The following is a 20,051-nucleotide window of genomic DNA, read 5'->3' as shown; positions in this document are numbered from 1 at the left end:
GGCCATATTGTACATACTTAACCTGCCTCAAGAGGGCACCAGAGGTAGTTTTAATGTCAGTAGTTTTAATCATTGTTGGGCATGTGAGTTGGTAAAAGTAACCAATTACCAGGGAAAGTAACTATTGTGTTACTTTAAAAAAAAAAAAAAAAGTTAAAATGTGTCAAGTAACTTGGATGCCCCCAACATTATATATGTTAAATTAAAGAAATTTAAATGAAACTTTTAGTTTACTCACCAGACTAATATTAAATATCTGATATACTATTATATAGTAATCATTTTAAGTCCATCAAAACTTTTCATCAAAGTTGTCCTAAGACAAGAATGGGTATTGTTTTGTTTTTAGGACAACTTTGATGAGCGGTTTTAATCGACTTTAAATGTTGACTAGAGTTGGCTAGAGTTTACGGTTCGTCAAATACAGGTACGCTGCGCATCCATTCAGATGAACTGAAAAATAAAATAATGGTAATATTATAATAAATTATAGTAACACCGCGTTTTATTGTCAGTAACGGTAACTGCGTTGTAATGGGGGAAGTAATTTGTTTGGTTACCCGTTACTGAAAAATAACGCCATTATTCCCATCACTGATTTTAATGCACTTTTAATGTCAGTAGTTGATCTGAAGAAGAATGTTTATGCTAACACAGTATTTGCATTGTGGTACAAATTAGTTTCAGTAACAAAGGCTGAAACTGAGCTTGTTTTGTGTTCACATACTTGGTTTCAATGAGAATGAAAGAGTTTATTATGGACAACATTTCTGTATTCAAATCTGTATTTGTTTGTTTTGTTTCTCAGCCACCTCTGCATTATCAAACAAGACTTAACCAGTCTACCAAAACCTGATAATTTAAATAAATTATTTATTACCATTGTGGAATTACAAATAAAGCCAATATGTACAGCATTTCAACCATTTCAACAAGAAAACCAGAAAGTGCACAAAATGAGAATGCCTAATACAAATAGAACTAGTTCAAAATCAGATTGCAGCATCATTCTACGCTGATGGTTTTCACATTGAAGTCAATATGAAAGCAACATTTATACATGCTCCTTGTGCATGGTTTATCTGTGCAAGCGATTCCACAGACAAAGGACAAATCCACTTAGAAACATGGGTTTGCGAACAGCATTTCATGTTGACTTTTAGGGTATTAGTAGATGCACTCTGTCCTTCATTAGCCTGAAATTTGATGTTATGTTTTCTCTGGGGTTAAGAAGGAATGGTGCACATCCTCTTCAGCATATCCACTGCTGTCTGACTGAAAACTGTCCCCTCGCAGGGGCGATGCTGGAAAAGAGAAACTTAATGTGTCAAAAAGCTGATGGTTTTAGCACATAATTCAGTTTCAACCGTTACTGTGAACCAAAAAAGCGACAGCATGCTTTTTTCTTGCTACTTCCTGTTAAGTTGTTTCCCTGAAATGTGATAAAGCAGACAAGATCAGCTGGACCAAATTCTTGCAATTTACTGCGTGCGATTATTTTTTTAACAACTCAGCAAAACACCTCCCTCCATCATTAACACATGCTGCTTTCTGTGAACTTGTAAGGCGAATTTTGCTGATTATCAGCTGTTCAGCTGCATTTATTTAACTAAACTGATCAAGAATTAGTCAAATTACTGGTTAAAATTTGCCTAATCATGATAAGGACTACTCATGTTACTTACATTTGTGGTGATGTGTCGAAACAGACAATGTGACTGTAGAGCAGAATTCTGATGAAGTGGCTTCCTCTTCCTCTGCACTGTGAACCTGAATTGAAAAACTATACTTAATGATAATGCCACAACACACACTGGAATATAGAAAACTAGATTTTTACATTGTCAGAATGCTGGATGAGATGCATGTTACAGTTGAATGCTTAAAAAGATCATCCTGGGGCTTTATATATTCACCCTAGGGCTGTATGAAGTTCCATTTGTGCCAAAAATGAACAGACTGCTTTGTGCTTTGTACTACACACTTGTCTTGTCTACAGTCATTGTCTACTTGTTCAGATAAATTAGTATATGTTTATGTGTTTTCCTTTACAAAACATGCTGCCGCTGTGCTAGTTTGCTATGCGTTTGCTAATGTGTTCATTGTGGTTTTCAGCATGTTCCTTACTGACCAAAAGTCGAATAAGCCAACCCTAAAGTTTCTATGATACTACTGTTGTTCACTGATTAGGGGATAATTGTAAGTCTGAGGCATCATTCATATCCGAAACACAAACTTGGATGAGATACATGCCACAGTTCAATGCTTAAATGGGCTGTATGAGGTTCCATTTGTGCCAAAAATGAATTGACTGCTTTGTGCTTTGTATTACACATTTGTGCTTGTCTACAGTCATTTGCCTACTTGTTTAGATAAATTAATATATGCTGAAGTGTTTTCCTTTACAAAGCATGCTGCCTTAAAGCTAGTTTGCTATGCATTTGCTATTGTGTTCTTTGTAGTTTTTAGCATGTTGCTTACTGGCCAAAGTCAAATAAACCAACCTCACTGTCATTCGGTGATTAGATAAGTTTGAAGCATCATTCATATCCGAAACACAAACATGAATGAGTTTCATGCCACAGTTGAATGCTTAAAGAGACAGTTCATCCTAGGGCTATATGATGTTTCATTTGTGAACAAATGAACTGAATGCTTTATGCTTTGTACTGCACATTTGTGCTTGTCTACTTGTTTAGATAAATTAGTATATGTTGATGTGTTTTTCTTTACAAAGCATGCTGCCTCAATGCTAGTTTGCTATGCATTTGCTATTGTGTTCTTTGTGGTTTTTAGCATGCTGCTTACGAGCCAAAGTAAAATAAACGAACCCCAAAGTTTTTATGACACTACTGTTGTTCACTGATTAGGGGAAAATTGTAAGTTTGAGGCATCATTCATGTGTTGTGATTTGTACTACATATTTGTGCTTGTCTAAAGTCACTGCCTACTTTTTCAAACAAATTAGCATATGTTGATGTGCGTGTCCTCTGTTTATTGTTTTGTTGTTCTTACCGTTGTTCTGTTCTGTTGCCTTAATACTGTACTGTACATATATGAAGGGATGCATTGGCAAATCTGTAGCATGTCAATCTGGTCAATATTAATGTACTACAACCTTTGGAACACACACAAAAATGTAATACTGTAATAAAATAATACTGTATATATATGAAGGGATGTACTAGCAAAATCTCACCTGAAGCAAGTCACTGTGGTCACTAGTAACAACCTTTGAAATGTTAAAAAAAAAAAAAAAAAAAAAAAAAAAAAAAAAAAAAAAACTTTTGGTGAAGTACAGTCATTTTTTGTAAAATGATATTGTACACTGCATTTATGAAGGGACGTATTGGCAAAAAATCACTAGGAATACAGCCTACTATAGCAACTGAAATTTGAAAATAATACTGTTTTTTTTTTTTTATAAAATAATAGAATAAAGTGAGATATTGGCAAAAGCTCATATAGTTAGTCTGCCCACTAGCTGTTTACAAAAGCCTTGTAAAAATTATTCCTTTCAGTGAATGATTTGACTCTTTATGTTTTTGCACTGTAAGTGGAATTTGCAGACGGTTCCTTTAGCAGCCTAGGCAAATATGCAGCGAATGTCAAACCTAAAACTTCACCACGCTCAGTAAGCGAAACAGTAAGGGCAACAGAATAGAACATCAGTAAAGACGACAGTGAGGACAGCACAACCATACGACATAAGCAGAGGACATACATATCAACATTTACTAATTTATCTGAAGAAGTAGGCAATGACTATAGACAAAGACAAATGTGTAGCACAGAGCAGTCAACTCATTTTTGGCACAAATGGAACTTCAGCCAAATGTGAAAATTCCATCATCATTTTACTCACCCACAAAAGATATTTTGAAAAATGTTTTTGTACATTCAGTGAAGGCCAGTGTGTACCCTACTTTCATATTTTTCACTGTTTGTCAGACAGTTTTCAAAATATATTTTTTGAGTTCTACAGAAGCTTTGGAACGAGTCAATGATGACAGAATTCTCATTTTTGGGCCAACTGTCCCTTTAAGGTTTACGGTTTGTTCAATGACATCAAATGGGGGAATCAGTGTGGGCAGTTGCTCTTGATATGAAATGCATTAAAATGATAAGAGACAGCATACCTCTTCGAGCTCAAAGGAGTTGCCTTGTTTGCTCAGATTCAGTGGTTTCGCCGGGCTTAGGTACCTCTTGATATTGGATGAACTCTGCTCTTGTGTGTCTCTGTTAGAAAGAGTGGTGTCCTCCTCCCATCCAGTGATTGTGATCTGACATAACTGATCTGACTTGGGTAAACTCATTGCATTAGATTGTCTTACAGAAGGTTTATTTGTCGTCTGGTGTGCAAATGGAGAGTTTTTTATATCCACACTATTTGTTTGCAGGCTGCGATAAGGTGCCTGATTCACATATTCAACAACCTGAGGGCATATGATATCATGGGCAATGATAGGAACAGGTTCCATGGTAACCCTGCAGCTTTTCGAGAGAACAGAACCTTTGAACTTCACGTCCATGTCCGTTTTTGGCTCTAGGCAAGGTGTACACTCTGCTGATGCATGCCTGAGGTTATGTATGTTTTCATTAGTCGTCTCAGGTAGTGGCTGACAAGGTATATGCTCCAAGGAATCAGTCCTTTCTGTGTTTTCCCCATACGTCTCCTCATCAAGTTCTTTCTTGCTCTCTGTAAACCAGTCCAAGTCTTGTTCCAAATCATCGACTTCCATTTGAAGGCATAACTCTTCATTATCATTTTCTGCACTTTTCTCGACTACATCTGACAGACTGCATTTACGCTTGCGTGGTGAATTGCTTGGAGACGTAGAGTCCGAGCCACGGGATCCCGTGTACAAGCACATCTTGGAGATTGTGTCTTTTAGTCTTTCAACAGGGGAACGCGGTTCACTCCGGACACTGGTTCGGGACATGGTCCTCTCCACAATTGGGGAGGTAAAGGTTAACTGGGGCGGCGCAAGCTTCTGGAGCGGCGTTCGGGACACATGGGAGTAAAGCGAATAGAAGGCATTGGCCATTGCCGTCAATGCCTCTACTTGTCGGAAACGACCTGTGCAAAAACCAGAGATGAAGGTGAGGAAATATGAAAGTGTTTCTGAAGTTGTGTGTAAAGTTCTGAAACTGATTTCCTTACTTGCTAATGAAAGACAGGGGTCTTCTTGGCGTATCCTGGAAAGCTGGGATTCAAGGAACAGGCGGAAGTTGATGCCTCTGAGCTGGGACGGGAAGTTGAAGAAGCGGACTGGAATGCGGGCAGTGACCTGCGGTTCCTCGCAACCGAAACCCAGCTGGAAAAGGGTCTCTTCTGCATCTTCAGCACGCATTTGGAGGACCTCAGACACGCTGGGGAATTTTTGAGATGTTATGAAGAGCAAAAGATATTTAAAAAAACAAACTATAGAGAGAACTCAGGTAGACGTGCATGGAATCTGTGCCCACAGAATTCCAGTGTCTGTCATTCGTGAAGACCTTAATTCTTCGTCCCTTCCGTGTGCCTTCAAATACCAGCAGAGGTGTAGTATGTCAGTCCAAGGAATTTTGTTGTTGTTACAACTGAACAATGCAGAATATGTGAAAAAACTGAGCAGTTTGGGTGTTGGCCTACTTATATTCCACATACGAGTTGCATAAATTTACTATTTCATCATGCATCACTCTACATTTACAACCAGCCAACCATCTTGTTTACCTCTAAATGCCGAAACCATTTACGGTTTGACTTCAGAAGCACATCAGAAGCACAAATCCATCTTGAGCATGAAAGCAAAATGCACACTGGAGGAAAGTGTTTTGGTTATTTCCTGCCAGGCGCTATAGTGGGGAACCTTCATCCGATAGGCCAACTAAATGTAGTACTATTTTGTACAGTGTGTTCTGTTTCACCCATACTGTTACCTGGAAACAGTCCTGTTGGTAGTGGTTGAGAAAGCACTGGACGCGACGCTCTGGCCCATGCTGAACAACGGCAGGTTAAGTTTCTGTTGAGGCGTGCTGCTGATACACAAACAATCCATGTAAATACATTTAATTATGTTAGGGTTAGGGTTAAGGTTAGGGTAACTCAATGGTACAATAAAGTCAACCTATTTCTTACCTAAACTGTGGTGCACCTGATGCAGCATACAGTGCAGTAGCTATGAAATAAATAAGAGCAAGTATAAATGAATGCTGCAAAATATCTCCATGGAACATGATCTTTACTTAATATCCTAATGATTTTTGGCATAAAAGAAAAATCGATAATTTTGACCCATACAATGTATTTTTGGCTATTGCTATAAATATACCCGTGCTACTTAAGACTAGTTTTGTGATCCAGGGTCAAATATTAGAATGACTTCTGGAGGATCATGTGACACTGACGACTGGAGTAATGGCTGCTAAAAATTCTAAAATATATTGAAATAGAATTTTTTTAAAAATTGTAGTAATATTTCACAATATTAATTTTTTTTTATCAAACAAATGCAGCTATGGTGAGCATCTTCTTTCAAAATCATTAAATCAAATTATCCTACAAACCCCAAACTTTTAAAAAGTAGTGTCTTAAAACACCATTTATTTATTACATGCTTAATCTGTGTGTGTATTTGGCCTTGTGCATGCGTGTTTCCGGATGCAAGAGTGGCTCATAATTCTATGCAGAAGAGTGAGGGGAAGTTTGCTCTCTTAGTTTACACTTAAATGCAGTGTCACTTTGTACAGTATATAATCACTGCCATCATACTAATTATGAAACCCTTACTGACAAACATGAGGATGTCACTCAAGAAAGAGGTCTGTCATCACAAAGCACCCAATATTTAAAATCCACAAGGGTCTAGAAAATGGGATTTAATTAGCAGTTATCCCATATTTTGTGCAGACATAGAATATAACACCTGGTGGTTGCAATTAAAATAAAGTCTATCTGAAACTATTAGTCATTCAGCAGACACTTTCAGAGTCTACAAAAGAGAACTGTTTGTTAAAGATGATATGCATGTTCTTCAATGATATTAAAACACGTCCAGCTGTCACCACTTCTTCATTATAGCTGAGTAACAGTTGCTTGTGTTGCTTCTACTCACCTTCTGCACCCAGACTCAAATCATCCTCAAAACTGGTGGTGCCTGTCCTTAAAGTGCCTGTAGAGTTAACATGTTACACTTTTATCAGGATTTACATATACAGGAAAGGTCCATTGGCTATTCTTACTGGTAAGTCTGCACAGAATTTGCACCAGCCTAGGTCTCCAAAAAGCTTATCAGATTTTTGCACAATTCTGATGGCTGTCATTCATTATTTAAAGCTCTTGCCTGTTTTTTTATTGAAGATTTTTATTAAATTGAGTACGTTTTTAGACAATTTTTAGATACAGCCCAAAGAATTTGATAGATTTTACTCCAAAATCACTATGGAAAATGTGAAAAAAGCATTTAGATCCTGTGTAGGCCTACTCACTGCATATGTAAAAATGATATATTTTGTAATTCTACTCATGGTTGCACAGGCTTTAAGCTTTATCACTTAAACTCTATCAAAATCGTAACCCAAAAACATGTTTTGCCCTTAACCTACCTGTTGTTAGGTGACTGGTTTTGGCAGGATTGGCTTCATTCCTACATATAAGATGAAGAAAAAAAACAAATGAAAAATTCACTTTTATCAAGTGTGAATCAGCAAAGGTCTGTGGGCGGAATGCGGGCATGCAGTAAAATACTGCGATAAAAATAGAGACATACACGCACACAGCACATCTTTCAATTCTTGTGAGAATATGTTCCGGTAGCCCTTATTAAACAAATGTCAGAAAGATATTTTGCAGCTCGTCAAAGAAATAAAGGTCTTAAGAAGCCAGAATATAGCTCGCTTAAGTATACAAACATTGTTGATTTTGTTCGGATGACCGCTGCTATGAATATTTACTTTACAGGCTTTGCAGAATATATTTCCAAAAAATGTATTACAAAAAGTTAATGACTTAAATGTTAACGCACTGAGTCATTAAGATTGGGTAAAATGTATTGAACTTAATTCTTTGAAATTTGTCTGAAAACACCTTTCTGTATGGCCTCTCTAGCTCTTGTAGGAACTCGCAAAGCCTAAATGGTGAGAAACAATAACAATAAAGTCAAGTTTTGTCTGCTATTTCCTGATCCAGAAAGGAAAAAAATCTGAAAACAGAATCTTCCTCAGCACAATCTATAAATAGAGCAAAACAATGTAGCTCAAATATTTTTTTGCACTGAAAGCTTTCATGTGGAAGTACTTTGTGGTCCTTGACCCTCAGAGATTGACGTATTTTTACCCTGCATGACCTTCAACGAATAAGCCCAAGAACATTTGTGGCTTTCCACTCACTTGTTGTTATTGTATTACAACTGACACACAATGCCTGTCATTTATAGAAAGCATTCACACAAACACTCACCCACAACCTTGAAGCCAGGTTTCGATCTTTCCAGCAGAGCATCCTGTGGAAACAAAATAAAGACGCACATCATGATCTTAGCCTGTCTATTTGAGAATGGGTGTGTGTGAGTGATAGAGTGAGAGAGAGAGAGAGAGACAGAGAGGTGTAAATGAGCTTTCTGTTTTGGAAATAGAGTTTATCTGGTGGTAACCGTGCACTGTTTGTGGTCTGTCTCTGACAGTAGCATTTATAATAAGGCGAGCTTAATATAAAAGTGACCTGATTATTATTTTATTTTTTATTCCAATCTATTGCCCAACATATTTTATCTGATTGCATTTTGCTTACTAAATAAGTTATAAAACTGTCTCTAAAACGTTTTGGGACTTAAAAATGCATGAATGCCATTCTGTGATGTAACACAGTATCAAGCCAAGTGGTGTTTTATTTAAATAAAGATAACACAAGTACAGCTTCAAGTTAAATATTTCCCAAATTAAAAGTGAAACTAAACTAAAACATTTAAAAGTGAAGCCTATGGTTGCATTATGCACAGTAGCTTTAATTCACATGCTTAAGAGGAAATGAGATATGCAGCTTCTTTCCATATTATCAACCTCTTGACACAGCTGATCGTTAAACATTAACCTGATGCTCACCGTCTACAAAGACGTCATCCTGGAGAGAGAAATGAGACTGGTGTTCTGCTGATGGGCTGCGGTGTTCTGCATCTCTTACGGGAAACTTGCGACGGCTGCTTGCCCATGCCTGTCGCCTGTCAATCTTAGAAGGACTCTCCATGTCTGTGGCCACCTACCGCAAAAAAACCCATTGCAGGATTATTTAACCTAAACCTGAGACTGGCTGACAAACACTGTTGCTTTAAAAAAGTAAAGTGTGAGCAGCATAATAAGACTACGACAATAAAACTGGAAACAAATATTGAAATCACTCTCAAATGTAAATTCTGTTAGATGTAGGCCTATATATTGCCAGATTTTGTGTAAACTTTGTCTTATATCAAAATAAACATTTCAGTTTTTATTTGCATAATTAACCCAGTTTCAAAGCAGCACAGAAACTCATGACACTAATGCTTATGTAAGTGATAATGTACGGCTAGCTGTACATTAAACAATTTTAATGCACAACGTGCAACCCGACGCAAAACAGAGGTGAAACACTGCAATCATCCTTAACAGTTTTAAGTTGTCAATGCTGGCAAATGACCATGGTATAAGAGGGATAATGCACTGCTAGCTGTACATTAAACAATTTTAATGCATGACGTGGAGACTAAAAACCACCCGACGCGAAGTGGAGGTGAAGCACTGCAAATATCATTAAGAGTTTTAAGTTGTCAATGCTGGCAAATGACCATGGTATAAGCGGGATAATGCACTGCTAGCTGTACATTAAACAATTTTAATGCATGACGTGGAGACTAAAAACCACCCGACGCGAAGTGGAGGTGAAGCACTGCAAATATCATTAAGAGTTTTAAGTTGTTAATGCTGGCAAATGACCATGGTATAAGCGGGATAATGCACTGCTAGCTGTACATTAAACAATTTTAATGCATGACGTGGAGACTAAAAACCACCCAACGTGAAGTGGAGGTGAAGCACTGCAAATATCATTAACAGTTTCAAGTTGTCAGTGCTGGCAAATCATACCATGGTATAAGCAGGATAATGCACTGCTAGCTGTGCATTAAACGATTTTAGTGCACAAAGTGGAGACGAAGAACCACCAGACACGAGTGCAGCATTGACAACTTAAAACTGTTAATGATGTTTGCAATGCAATATTTGACCTGGAAGGGTAAAAATTAAGGTTATTTATTTGAACATTTATTTGAAGTAATTATCAATCGATAAAGAGAGAGAGAGAAAGATGACAGTTGTGTGAAAACTTGTATGTGAATTACCTGAGTATGTGCATAAGCTGTGTTTTGTTACTTCAAAAACAGTGATTTTACTCCTTCATTGCTGAAAAATATAATGTAGCGATGTAGTATCTAGGCTATTTTATTAATAAAAGTTGCGGGAACGCTGACAAGTTTATGTGTGTGTGCAGCGTGATCTGCAATCTCTCTATCTCTGTGTTTGTGTGCATCAATTAAAGCAGCACATTAATATAAAACGGTGATTAAACTGACTTAGAACTACCTGTGCATTAAATGATTTTAAGGCACACCTGCCAGCCAATCATAATCGTGTATTCAGACAAACCATGGTATAAAATACATTAATACCTAATGAGTTAGAACATCATACCAGTCCTGTAATTTAAAATGCATAATCATGAACCAAATTAAACTTTTAAAGTTACCTCAAAACTATTTTTATAGAGAGACTAGAGAGACAGATAGAGAAACAACTTCTACAGTCACATCAGGAGGGTTATGGTCATGTATTACAGTGTTTTCAGTCCTCTGTGGGTGATTTCTAATGTTTAAGTGGTCAGTGCAAAATATAAATTGACTTGCAGAGGTTTCGAGTAGCCCAATTTGTAATCAGTTTATTTATTTGGACTGACGTCCCTAACTGTCGATTGAACATATTTGAAATATGTAAAACTAATAAAATGATAGCAGCACCACTTACTATCTAATAAAAATCCTGATGAATAGTCCTCAGACACTGTTATGGTTACCTCCTCAAACAAGCGACTATAAGTGAAAATACACTAATTGTGACCCAGGACCACAAAACCAGTCATAAGGGTACATTTTTTGAAACTGAGATTTATATATCATCTGAAAGATAAATAAATTGATGTATGCATTGATGTAGGGTTTTTTAGAATCAAAAAATATTTTGTCTGAGATACAACTATTTGAAAATCTGAAATCTGAGGGTGTAAAAAAATCTAAATATTGAGAAAATCGCCTTTAAAGTTGTCCAAATTAAGTTCTTAGCAATTCATATTACTATTAGAAAAATTAAATTTTGACATTTTTACAGTAGCAAATTTACAAAATACCTTCATAGAACATGATCTTTACTAAATATCATAATGATTTTTGGCATAAAAGAAAAATCGATAATTTTGACCCATACAATGTATTTTTGGCTATTGCTGCAAATATACCCAAGCTACTTATGACTGGTTTTGTGGTCCAGGGTCACAATTGTCAACTATCGGAAATCATTTCTAAACAAAACACATTTTTTGCTCTATTTAAAACACGTGCAATTATACCAAAGTAGTAATGACAGTGTTTTGTCAACGGTTATCCTAACTAAAATAATCTATAGCTACTGTTGCGGTTACTTCAAATAGCGGAACGCAGTTTATGTTCCCGAACGTTTTTCACCTAAGGTGAAAAAAGTTAAACATGAGCACAATAGACAGTATTCAAAAAATGAGACTGAAAACAAATATGGAAAGCACTCTCAAATGTAAACTGTGGCCAATGTTAGTCTAACTAAACTTGCTCGAGCGATGTACCGTTGCTAGCGTTACTTTAAAAAGTGGAACGGATTATTATTCCCGATTGAAGGTGAAAATACGCCCTCTGGCTAACTTTTGTACTAACCAAAATGTTTAAAAGCTCAACTGAAACAAATATATATGTAAAAAGTATTTTTAATTCAGCCTTTTCTTTTGACTTCCTGAAGAGTCAAGCCTAATTTAAAGCGTCATACCCTGAAACCATGCATAAATTCTCACCTTACTGCCATCCAGTCGCTCTCTAACTTACAAATCGAAGACAGATTGCGTTATCAAGGAAATCACGCGCAAGCAGCAATCACACGCTCAAAAACACGCTCAAATACATTTACCATATTACTTTCACTTACAAAAGATGCCGCTTATCATACCAATAGTCTGTGTCTTACAAAAAGCAATACGGAAGTTTAAAATTAAAAACCAGTCTTGTCTAAAGGATGGAGGTTTCCATTGCGCATCACGGTACATAGCCTACCTTAAAAAGTGCCTCGATCAGTCCACTCTCATGGCAACGGCGTAATTCACCGCTCTGTTGTCCTGCATCCCGCTCACACTCACATCTTTAAGGATGTCCATCGCATAACTAAAAATAACACACGGGAGAATAAGAAGCATGATCGATTGTTGAGCCACCCGCCAACGCAAACTTTCGTGTTACAGTCATGACGCGCTATAACTGACGGAAGCGGTAGGAGGAAGATGTGTTGCTGTGAAGCATAGAATGAGAACTATGTTGTGGCCACACACTGCTGTAGGAAATACTGTTACACAGCGTTTACAAAGCAAGTTTTGGTGGTGGTTGAAGCATAGCAGATGTGCAAGATATGAAGCATAAACCCAGTGTCTGAACTATACGTTCGTTTAAAAAGCCACTTTTTAAATCTAACAATCTGTTTGTAGTTTACTGTTTTAGCTATTTTTATCATAGGCTATCTGTCATTATAGATTTGTAGATTGTGTGTCACTGTCTTGCTTTCCTGTAAAAGAAGCGTTACATTTGAAGTTATCAGTGAAACTGCCAGTAAACAGTAACTGACGCATATAATTATAGAGTGTCACAAGCTTCACTTTAACCATTAACCCAGTCAAATCTTGTCACTCTGTTTCACTTCTTAGAACAGAACTTGTAATTCAGAGTCAGCAACATGCCCTAATTTGACAAGTGTGAACCAAGACGGTGTAGTAAAGATAGGCTTGGTTTGCCCTCTTGCACTGTCTTATTATGCAGTATTAAAATATACAATCTTGTATGTTGTTAAAAACTTTGAGGGGGCAACTTTGATATTTCAAAGGAGCGGAGTGAGTAGTGCAAAAGGACAGGGAATAGGAGGATGAGGTGAAACGCGGAGGAGGAAAAAAGATGAAGGAAGAGAAATAGCAGAGATGTAGGAAGAGGAGCGAGAGAGAGAGTGAAAGAGCTGCGGAAAGAACAAGAGATGAGGTGAGCAGAGTTGAAGAGGCTCAAATGAGATGAGAGCTACTCTAATTGATCATGTTATGAAACGAGGTCTGTTTATGAAAGAGGCCGAATAGAGAGTTCAACCTAATGTGAGCTACCTATGTTAATTAGGAACTGGAACAAATTTCTGAGCTAAAAATTTTGAGTCTTACAATCACCAAAGTGTCCATTTTTATAGTAACTCATAGTAATCATATGATTGGGGTATTTAGAGTAAAACGAGCTTGCGACTGCGTTTACAACAAGTAATACCGAAAATGGAACGACTGAAACACCGTCACGCTCTTGCTGTAGTTGTAATAAAACACTAGGTGTCAGTATGTATCCATTTATAATCTAAGAGGTTAGTCAGCACTGCTTCTAGCCTTTTTTTTTTTTTTTTTTTTTTTTTTTTTGAGATCGAAAATCATACACCTGTGACAGATGTACCATTTGCCTAAAGAATTTGTATAATTATCTACATTACAAATAAGTTATAATAGTGTTTAATCCGATTTTTGCCATTACCATTTCTTTCATCGAATTAACTCCTTTAATTTAAACTTTTTTGTACATTTGCAGTTTGATAATGAGGTTTTAATGTGCTTCTGTTCCCAGTTAGACTTTGAAGACTTATAAGTTTTTGTGAAGTGGTCGTATTAGATCATTTATAATTAAATCGTGCAGTCTTTCTGTTCATGATCCAAACATTAATCTGAGGTTGATTTTCATTTTGTCCATATCCAAGTACGTGATGTGACTTGTTTCTTTTCCAGTTTGACTGCATATTTTACAACGCCATTTCTTTAAACAAATAGAAAGATTTAGAAAGTAGTATTCTTCCGTTCTCGAAAAATAAATGATTGGATTCATGCTGAGAATAATTGACTCTTATTTATGTAAACTCACATCTTCGCTTTGGTAATAAAGAAAACTTTCTTCTTGTGTGATAGCCCTGTCTGGTTTTAAATTTGAAACTGATTTTGTCAGGGTGTGTTTAAATTCAGTTAAAAAATAATAAAATAAAACGCTGTATCCTGACCTGTACATAAATTTTCCATCAGCAATCAATCATGTTCATTCATATCCACATCCACAGCCAAATGCATTTGTTAGAACAGAAAGAAGTTTAATAAATAAGATTACATTTGAGTGAATCACAGCCTTATGCTGCTGTGTGTACAATACTTACAGTATATTTCTACAAAATGCTGATGAAGGAACATTGCTGAACATCAAAGCTATTGAGCAGTAGCCTAACCAAAAATTGAAAACGTTCTCATTATTTACTCAACATCACATCCAAATCAATATAAGTTCTCATAAGTAATCTCTGAGCTGCTCTTCCTCTATGAAGAAATCAAATTGATTTACCATGATGCCAGGCTTGATGAAAGCTCCATAAAAGTCCATACAAGTACAACATTAAGTACTCAAAGTCTTATTAAGCCATGCAGCAGCTTTTAATTAAAAGTGTTAATGTAACTCCTGTAGTCCCTGTGCATGGCTGCAGAAGAATATAGCACCAAGTTATTCTTCAAAAGCTTTGATCGCATTGATTATGTGATCTGCAGACGGTGTGAAAATCAAATGGGTTTGGAACAATTATAATTTATGACACGATTTTCACTTTTGGGTGAACTGTCGCATTTAAAAAAAAAAGAAAAAAAGTTGTTCCTTTTCTCTGTTTGTCACACACACACACAGACATTCACATACAATGAGAAGAAGTGCTAATTTGTGATATTTGTTACTGTATTAAGTGTGGTTCATAACTTCATATAATACTAGGATAAAATGAGCTGACTTGGCACAAGTTAAGACATAAGGGTGGGTAATAGCATCATTTTCATTATGGGGGGGAACTGTTCCTTTAAAGAAATACTTAACCCAAAAATGAAAAATTGCTGAAACTCTCCCTCAGATTATCCAAGATCTTCATGAGTGGACTGGAGTCATGTGGGATTACTTGTGGATTATTGTAATGTTTTTATCAGATGTTTGGACTCTCATTCTGACTGCACCCATTCACTGCAGAGAAACCATTGTTGAGCAAGTGACGTAATGCTAAATTTCTCTAAATCAGTTTTGATGAAGTGACAAACTCATCTACATCGTGGATGTCCTGAAGTAGTTAATTTTCAGCAAGTTTTCACAAGTGTTCCTTTAAGCAAACGCATGTAAATGATTCCTGTGACTCTACAGTGAATAAGCAGTTTGGAGTATAGATACCTCCTGTGTCAAAGACAGCTACATGTCAAGCATTACTTTTGTAAAGATATACATTTTAGGCTAAAGAGGATTGGAGATTATCCATGGCTAATGTGGCTGAGTTCTGCAATACACCTGGAAAAATCATATGAATTGCTTCTTTAGCTTATGTTATATTATTGTTTTGTCCATGACGGTAATACGAACTGCATGTATTCCAACTTTCTCTCATGTAGTACAGGACTGTGTTACACTCTTCTGGCTGCTGGGGCTCGTCACTGCATCCGTGCCTGAATTGCTCTTAGATCTCCATTGCCTCTTACAGTCGCAGTGTGATGCCATCAGACAGCGCTGCATGAGTTCCCGGAATAGATGACTAGCAAAAAACATGTAGATCCAGGGGTTACAGCAGCTGTTGAGACTGGCCAGAAGCATCGCAATAATGAACGCCATAGCTATTAAAGACAAGACATAAAAAAGTTAGTGTCCCACTATGTCTATAGATAGACAGATAGATAGATAGATAGATAGATAGATAGATAGATATACTTTACTTCCTCAGGCAAGTCTATTACTTTTATGTTTACTATTAAGCAACTATTATTAGATGCCCGAAGAGTAGACCTTTTAATATAGTTTCTTAGATAAAAACTCAGCATCCTACAATCATACTGCATAAGGTTTCATAATGCCACTGGCCAATAAATTGAAATGGACTGTGGACAACATTGTCTATGGCAATTTAAATCTCTGCATTCATTACACGGTCAATGTTCTGAAAATCCTCACTGAACGGAGACAGCAGGATGCGAGTTCCTGTCGGGTCAAGATGTGCAAGTCATTTTCCAAAAAAAAAAAAAAAAAAAAAAAAAAGCTTAATGACAACATCATTTAGCGCAAACAAATAAGTTTACATAATGGACTGATGACATGCACCGTGGTATATTAAACGAATTGTTCGCTCAAAAATGAAAACTGGTCCATTCTGGAACTTGAAACCATGGTCACTATGAACTGTTATTAAGGAAAGAGTTGCATGCAGATTCTTAATAAAAAAAAAATACTTTTGTGTTCCACAGAAAACAATAACAGCACTAAGCATCCGTAAAAAATTATAATATGTTCATTTTTGGATGAACTGCTTGATGTAAGATTTTAATATCGTGTAATCTCTATTATCCTTCCGATGCCTTATTGCATAAACCTCAATCTGATTATTTTAAAATTTATTGTTCTAGTATATTAGATCATAGTAGAACATCACTTTCAGCCCACAGTTATGTAATATTTTTCATAAGGTTAAAGTCCAGACTCTGAGAAGCCTCTCATTTGTTTTCTTAAATATAATTTGAAACATATTTCTTACTTTGTTTTAAACTACATTGAAAATGTATTGTGCGTTTCTATAGTCCATTCCTTAAAAACAGTTCACAGTTATGAACAGTTTATTTTAATTTCTTCGAATATCATAAACATTGTTACTTTCCAGTTTTTAAAATCAAAATTAATTTTGAATCCAAACTTTCAATTTGGTCTCAGTCTTTTGCAGGCTACTGTATGCACATTTAGCTTGATGAAGTAAACTTAATTGCACCTTGTGGGGGGAGTAATAATGAGGAGGGGTGGGAAAGGAAATGCATTGAAGATGGAATCCTTACAGCTGTCTTCATTTGGGCCTTGTGGGATTGAAAATAGCACAGGATCCCAAATTATGTTACGAAATAACATGGAAATTATACTCTTTGAGATCTAGATAGGATAAAGAGCAAATGTTTCATGGCATGCTATATTTACTTTACCAAAACCACCTGAGGGTGTTTGAACTGCCGCTCAGTGAGCCCCATTTTCATCTTTCTTGGTCTATATTTTACTTTAAGAAATGTTTTTGAGTTTATACAACAATCTGTGGGTTTTAGAGCACAATGTTTATAAAGTTGAAAAGAGATGGAGATCATAAAATGTAGACATTTTATTTAGTTAAAATCTATGGCTGGATATAGAATTACATAAGACTCTTCTATACATGAAACATCTTGTTTTATTGCCATATAACAGATTTCTCATGCTATTTTAAACCCATAGACAAGTTACATAACCTGCGGATTAATGAACATAAGTCGTTTTTATTATTGATGATCAGGTCCTGCATTTATGGGCCAACAAAAGTATTCTAGCGTTTTAAACTTCCATGGTCTTACCAGTTGTTTATAATACCTGGATAAGAATTTTTAAAAATGCAGAAATTTATATATAATATTTAGCTTGAAAGTGTTCTATCTTTTTAAAATTATATTTTGGGACATTTTATGTAACAAAGCGGTGTTTTACTAATGATACAATAACGCATTTCATTAAAAATGTTTATGCACTTGTATTATACACATTTTATAGCATATTCATCTACAAATTTTCAACTAACATGTTGTATTACCTTCTGTTGGAGCCATTGGATCCCAAGCGGACCACATCTGAACGAAGAAAAACGGCGTCCAGCATATGATATAAGCCAGGACGATCACAAACGTCATTTTCACCGTCCTGATCTTAGCTTTGGAGATCAACTTGACGCTGCTGACGCGGGAGAGCGCGGTGCCCTTGGCTGGCCGCAGGGTCAATGAGAAGCACTGGTCGCGCCGGGTCTTCAGCCTGAAGTTTTGCCATATTTTATAACTTATAAGTCCATAACAAACGCTTAGAATGGCTACAGGAATGACATAGATTGTCAGGCTAATCCATGTAATGTAAGCCTTTGCGCCCCAGGGCTGAACAAAATCCCCCCAGCAGTCGAACACGCCGTCGCCCAGGTCTTTGAGGGAGAAGATGTACACCTGTGGCAAACTGAACAGCAGGCTTATAATCCAAGAGGCCAGCACGAAAAAACGTTCCTTTCGACGGCGCAGGGATCGCAGAGGCTGACATATAGCTAAACACCTATCGACAGACATCAGCACAAGCATGTAAGTGGACGCGAACATGCCAACCACCTGTACGTACTTCACCAGGCGGCACAGAAAGTCTGGTCCATAAAAGCGAAATGTGATGTCCCAAATAAGTTGGGGGAGAACTTGAAAAACCGCCACCACCAAGTCAGCAATGCTCAGGTGTTTCATAAAATAATACATCCGCGACTGACCGCGTTTACTCGTCTGGATAGCCACAAGGACGCACAGGTTGCCAGCGAGCGCAAGCAGCAGAATCAGCACCAGAACGGTTACTTCAACTTTAGCCACTTCTTCGTTGCGCTTCAGAGGGTTTACGGTTCGGTTCGTTCCTCTGCTGTCGTTTCCCTTGCTTGAATTGGCCCAGGAGTCGTTGAAGGTCCAGAAGATCGTTTCGTTCAGCAAGCTCTCCATTGTGCGTAAAGTGCGCGTCCGAGCGCGCTGGTGTGGCGGCTCTCAAGCGCTAAATATCCTTACACGTGTGGAAAGATGCCGTTATGATGTCCATATGTGGATTATAAAATTCACGTCCCGTTCACTGTAAAATAAAAATTAAAATAATGCTTTTCTTTTTTTCTTTTCTTTTCTTTTCAAAACGCAGTCTGTTGAGGTTAGTCCTGAGTAATCCAAATGGTGCCTAAAGCAGTCAGCGAACTACCTAAAAAGACATTTCAAAATAAATCAATACAGGTATGTATTATGAAGAGTTGTAACATCAGTGGTCAAGTTTTTTTTCGATGTTCTGACTGACGAGGATACTGACACAACATGTTCTGGCGCCCTACTGTTGCTATGGTTACCTCTTGGAACTCGATTACTGTTCGCTCGCGTCTATTACGCGCCCTGACTAACTTTAGTGGTTAATTAAATATTTGAAACCTCAATTAAACATTGCATATTTGTAAACAGTATACTTAATAAAAAAAAAAACTCTTTTGAGTTCCTTTGGGGGAATCGCAAGTCCCTTTAATCAGCGTTTATTCTTTACCACAGAGCATGCAATAAGCGATATGTTTAACTGTAATTTTAATAGGATTGCATGCATTCAAAATAGTTGCTGTAAAATATTCATACTATTGTGACAATTACAGATTAAAAAACACGTACCCGAAATGTACTTCGAGAAAGATCCATTCTATATGTCAATGATGTATAGCAAAGCTTCAGCAGCGTTGACTTTCTTCTGTGAGTGCTCGGATACAGCAGCTCTGTCTGCTCAATTCTCTCAACGAGCACAGTTATATGAGGGTGCACTGGGTGGATTTGTCCTGTCCTGCACTTACACATTTCTGCCACCAAGTGCCTTTGTGCTGTGCTACAATACTGAATGTATTTTACCATGATGATATTTATAGAAACAATCAACAGCTAACGTGTAGCCCAGTAGGAGAGACAGGGTCGAGTTGTCAAAAGCAATTTTAGTTAGCTGCAATTTCCAATTTGTGGCAATTCACCCCAGATTCTGTGGAAACATGCCCCAGTAGTAGGTTCAGCATGTTTTAAATGAACAGTGTCTTTTTTTAAATGCAAAGTTCAAACTCTTCTTTAAGGTATGTAACTATAAAGAAAAAATAAAAAA

General features: G+C 36.9%; 2 protein-coding genes across 4 annotated transcripts; both read right to left on the bottom strand.

Moving 5' to 3' along the window:
- Positions 1-856: 856 nt before the first annotated feature.
- On the bottom strand, positions 857-12,571 carry tespa1 (thymocyte expressed, positive selection associated 1). 2 transcript variants are annotated; one of them, XM_051113115.1, is made up of 11 exons: positions 12,360-12,571; positions 9,085-9,238; positions 8,444-8,486; positions 7,591-7,631; positions 7,101-7,157; positions 6,125-6,164; positions 5,926-6,024; positions 5,165-5,373; positions 4,140-5,080; positions 1,686-1,770; positions 857-1,304 (listed from the first exon to the last, which is right to left on the bottom strand). In XM_051113115.1, exons 2-11 carry the CDS (start codon positions 9,224-9,226, stop codon positions 1,210-1,212), a joined length of 1,752 nt encoding a protein of 583 aa, XP_050969072.1. In that variant the 5' UTR covers positions 9,227-9,238; positions 12,360-12,571; the 3' UTR covers positions 857-1,209. The 2 variants fall into 2 exon arrangements, with proteins under 2 accessions (XP_050969072.1, XP_050969073.1); XM_051113116.1 differs by having other exon boundaries at positions 5,926-6,021; positions 12,360-12,570.
- Positions 12,572-14,458: 1,887 nt separating this feature from the next.
- oxtrb (oxytocin receptor b) lies at positions 14,459-19,733 on the bottom strand. Of its 2 annotated transcripts, none has more exons than XM_051111462.1 (3): positions 19,580-19,733; positions 17,965-19,130; positions 14,459-15,988 (listed from the first exon to the last, which is right to left on the bottom strand). In XM_051111462.1, the coding sequence occupies exons 2-3, from the start codon at positions 18,884-18,886 to the stop codon at positions 15,762-15,764; spliced, it is 1,149 nt and encodes a 382-aa protein (XP_050967419.1). In that variant the 5' UTR covers positions 18,887-19,130; positions 19,580-19,733; the 3' UTR covers positions 14,459-15,761. The 2 variants fall into 2 exon arrangements, with proteins under 2 accessions (XP_050967419.1, XP_050967420.1); XM_051111463.1 differs by having other exon boundaries at positions 17,965-19,010.
- Between the last annotated feature and the right edge of the window lie 318 nt (positions 19,734-20,051).

Source organism: Labeo rohita, chromosome 6, assembly GCF_022985175.1.
Source record: "Labeo rohita strain BAU-BD-2019 chromosome 6, IGBB_LRoh.1.0, whole genome shotgun sequence".
Classification (NCBI taxonomy): domain Eukaryota; kingdom Metazoa; phylum Chordata; class Actinopteri; order Cypriniformes; family Cyprinidae; genus Labeo; species Labeo rohita.
The sequence above is the reverse complement of the archived record's forward strand: the minus strand, read 5'-3'. Positions and strand labels throughout refer to the sequence as shown.

What these genes read in the sequence shown, in the direction of transcription:
- tespa1 (XM_051113115.1), bottom strand. Translation starts at nt 9,226, where the DNA reads ATGGAGAGTCCTTCTAAGATTGACAGGCGACAGGCATGGGCAAGCAGC. An exon ending in ACCTGGCTTCAAGGTTGTGG is followed by an intron (nt 7,632 to 8,443) that starts GTGAGTGTTTGT and finishes TCTTATATGTAG; the next exon opens with GAATGAAGCCAATCCTGCCA. An exon ending in TTTGAGTCTGGGTGCAGAAG is followed by an intron (nt 6,165 to 7,100) that starts GTGAGTAGAAGC and finishes TTTATTTCATAG; the next exon opens with CTACTGCACTGTATGCTGCA.
- oxtrb (XM_051111462.1), bottom strand. Translation starts at nt 18,886, where the DNA reads ATGGAGAGCTTGCTGAACGAAACGATCTTCTGGACCTTCAACGACTCC. An exon ending in TCCAATGGCTCCAACAGAAG is followed by an intron (nt 15,989 to 17,964) that starts GTAATACAACAT and finishes TGTCTTTAATAG; the next exon opens with CTATGGCGTTCATTATTGCG.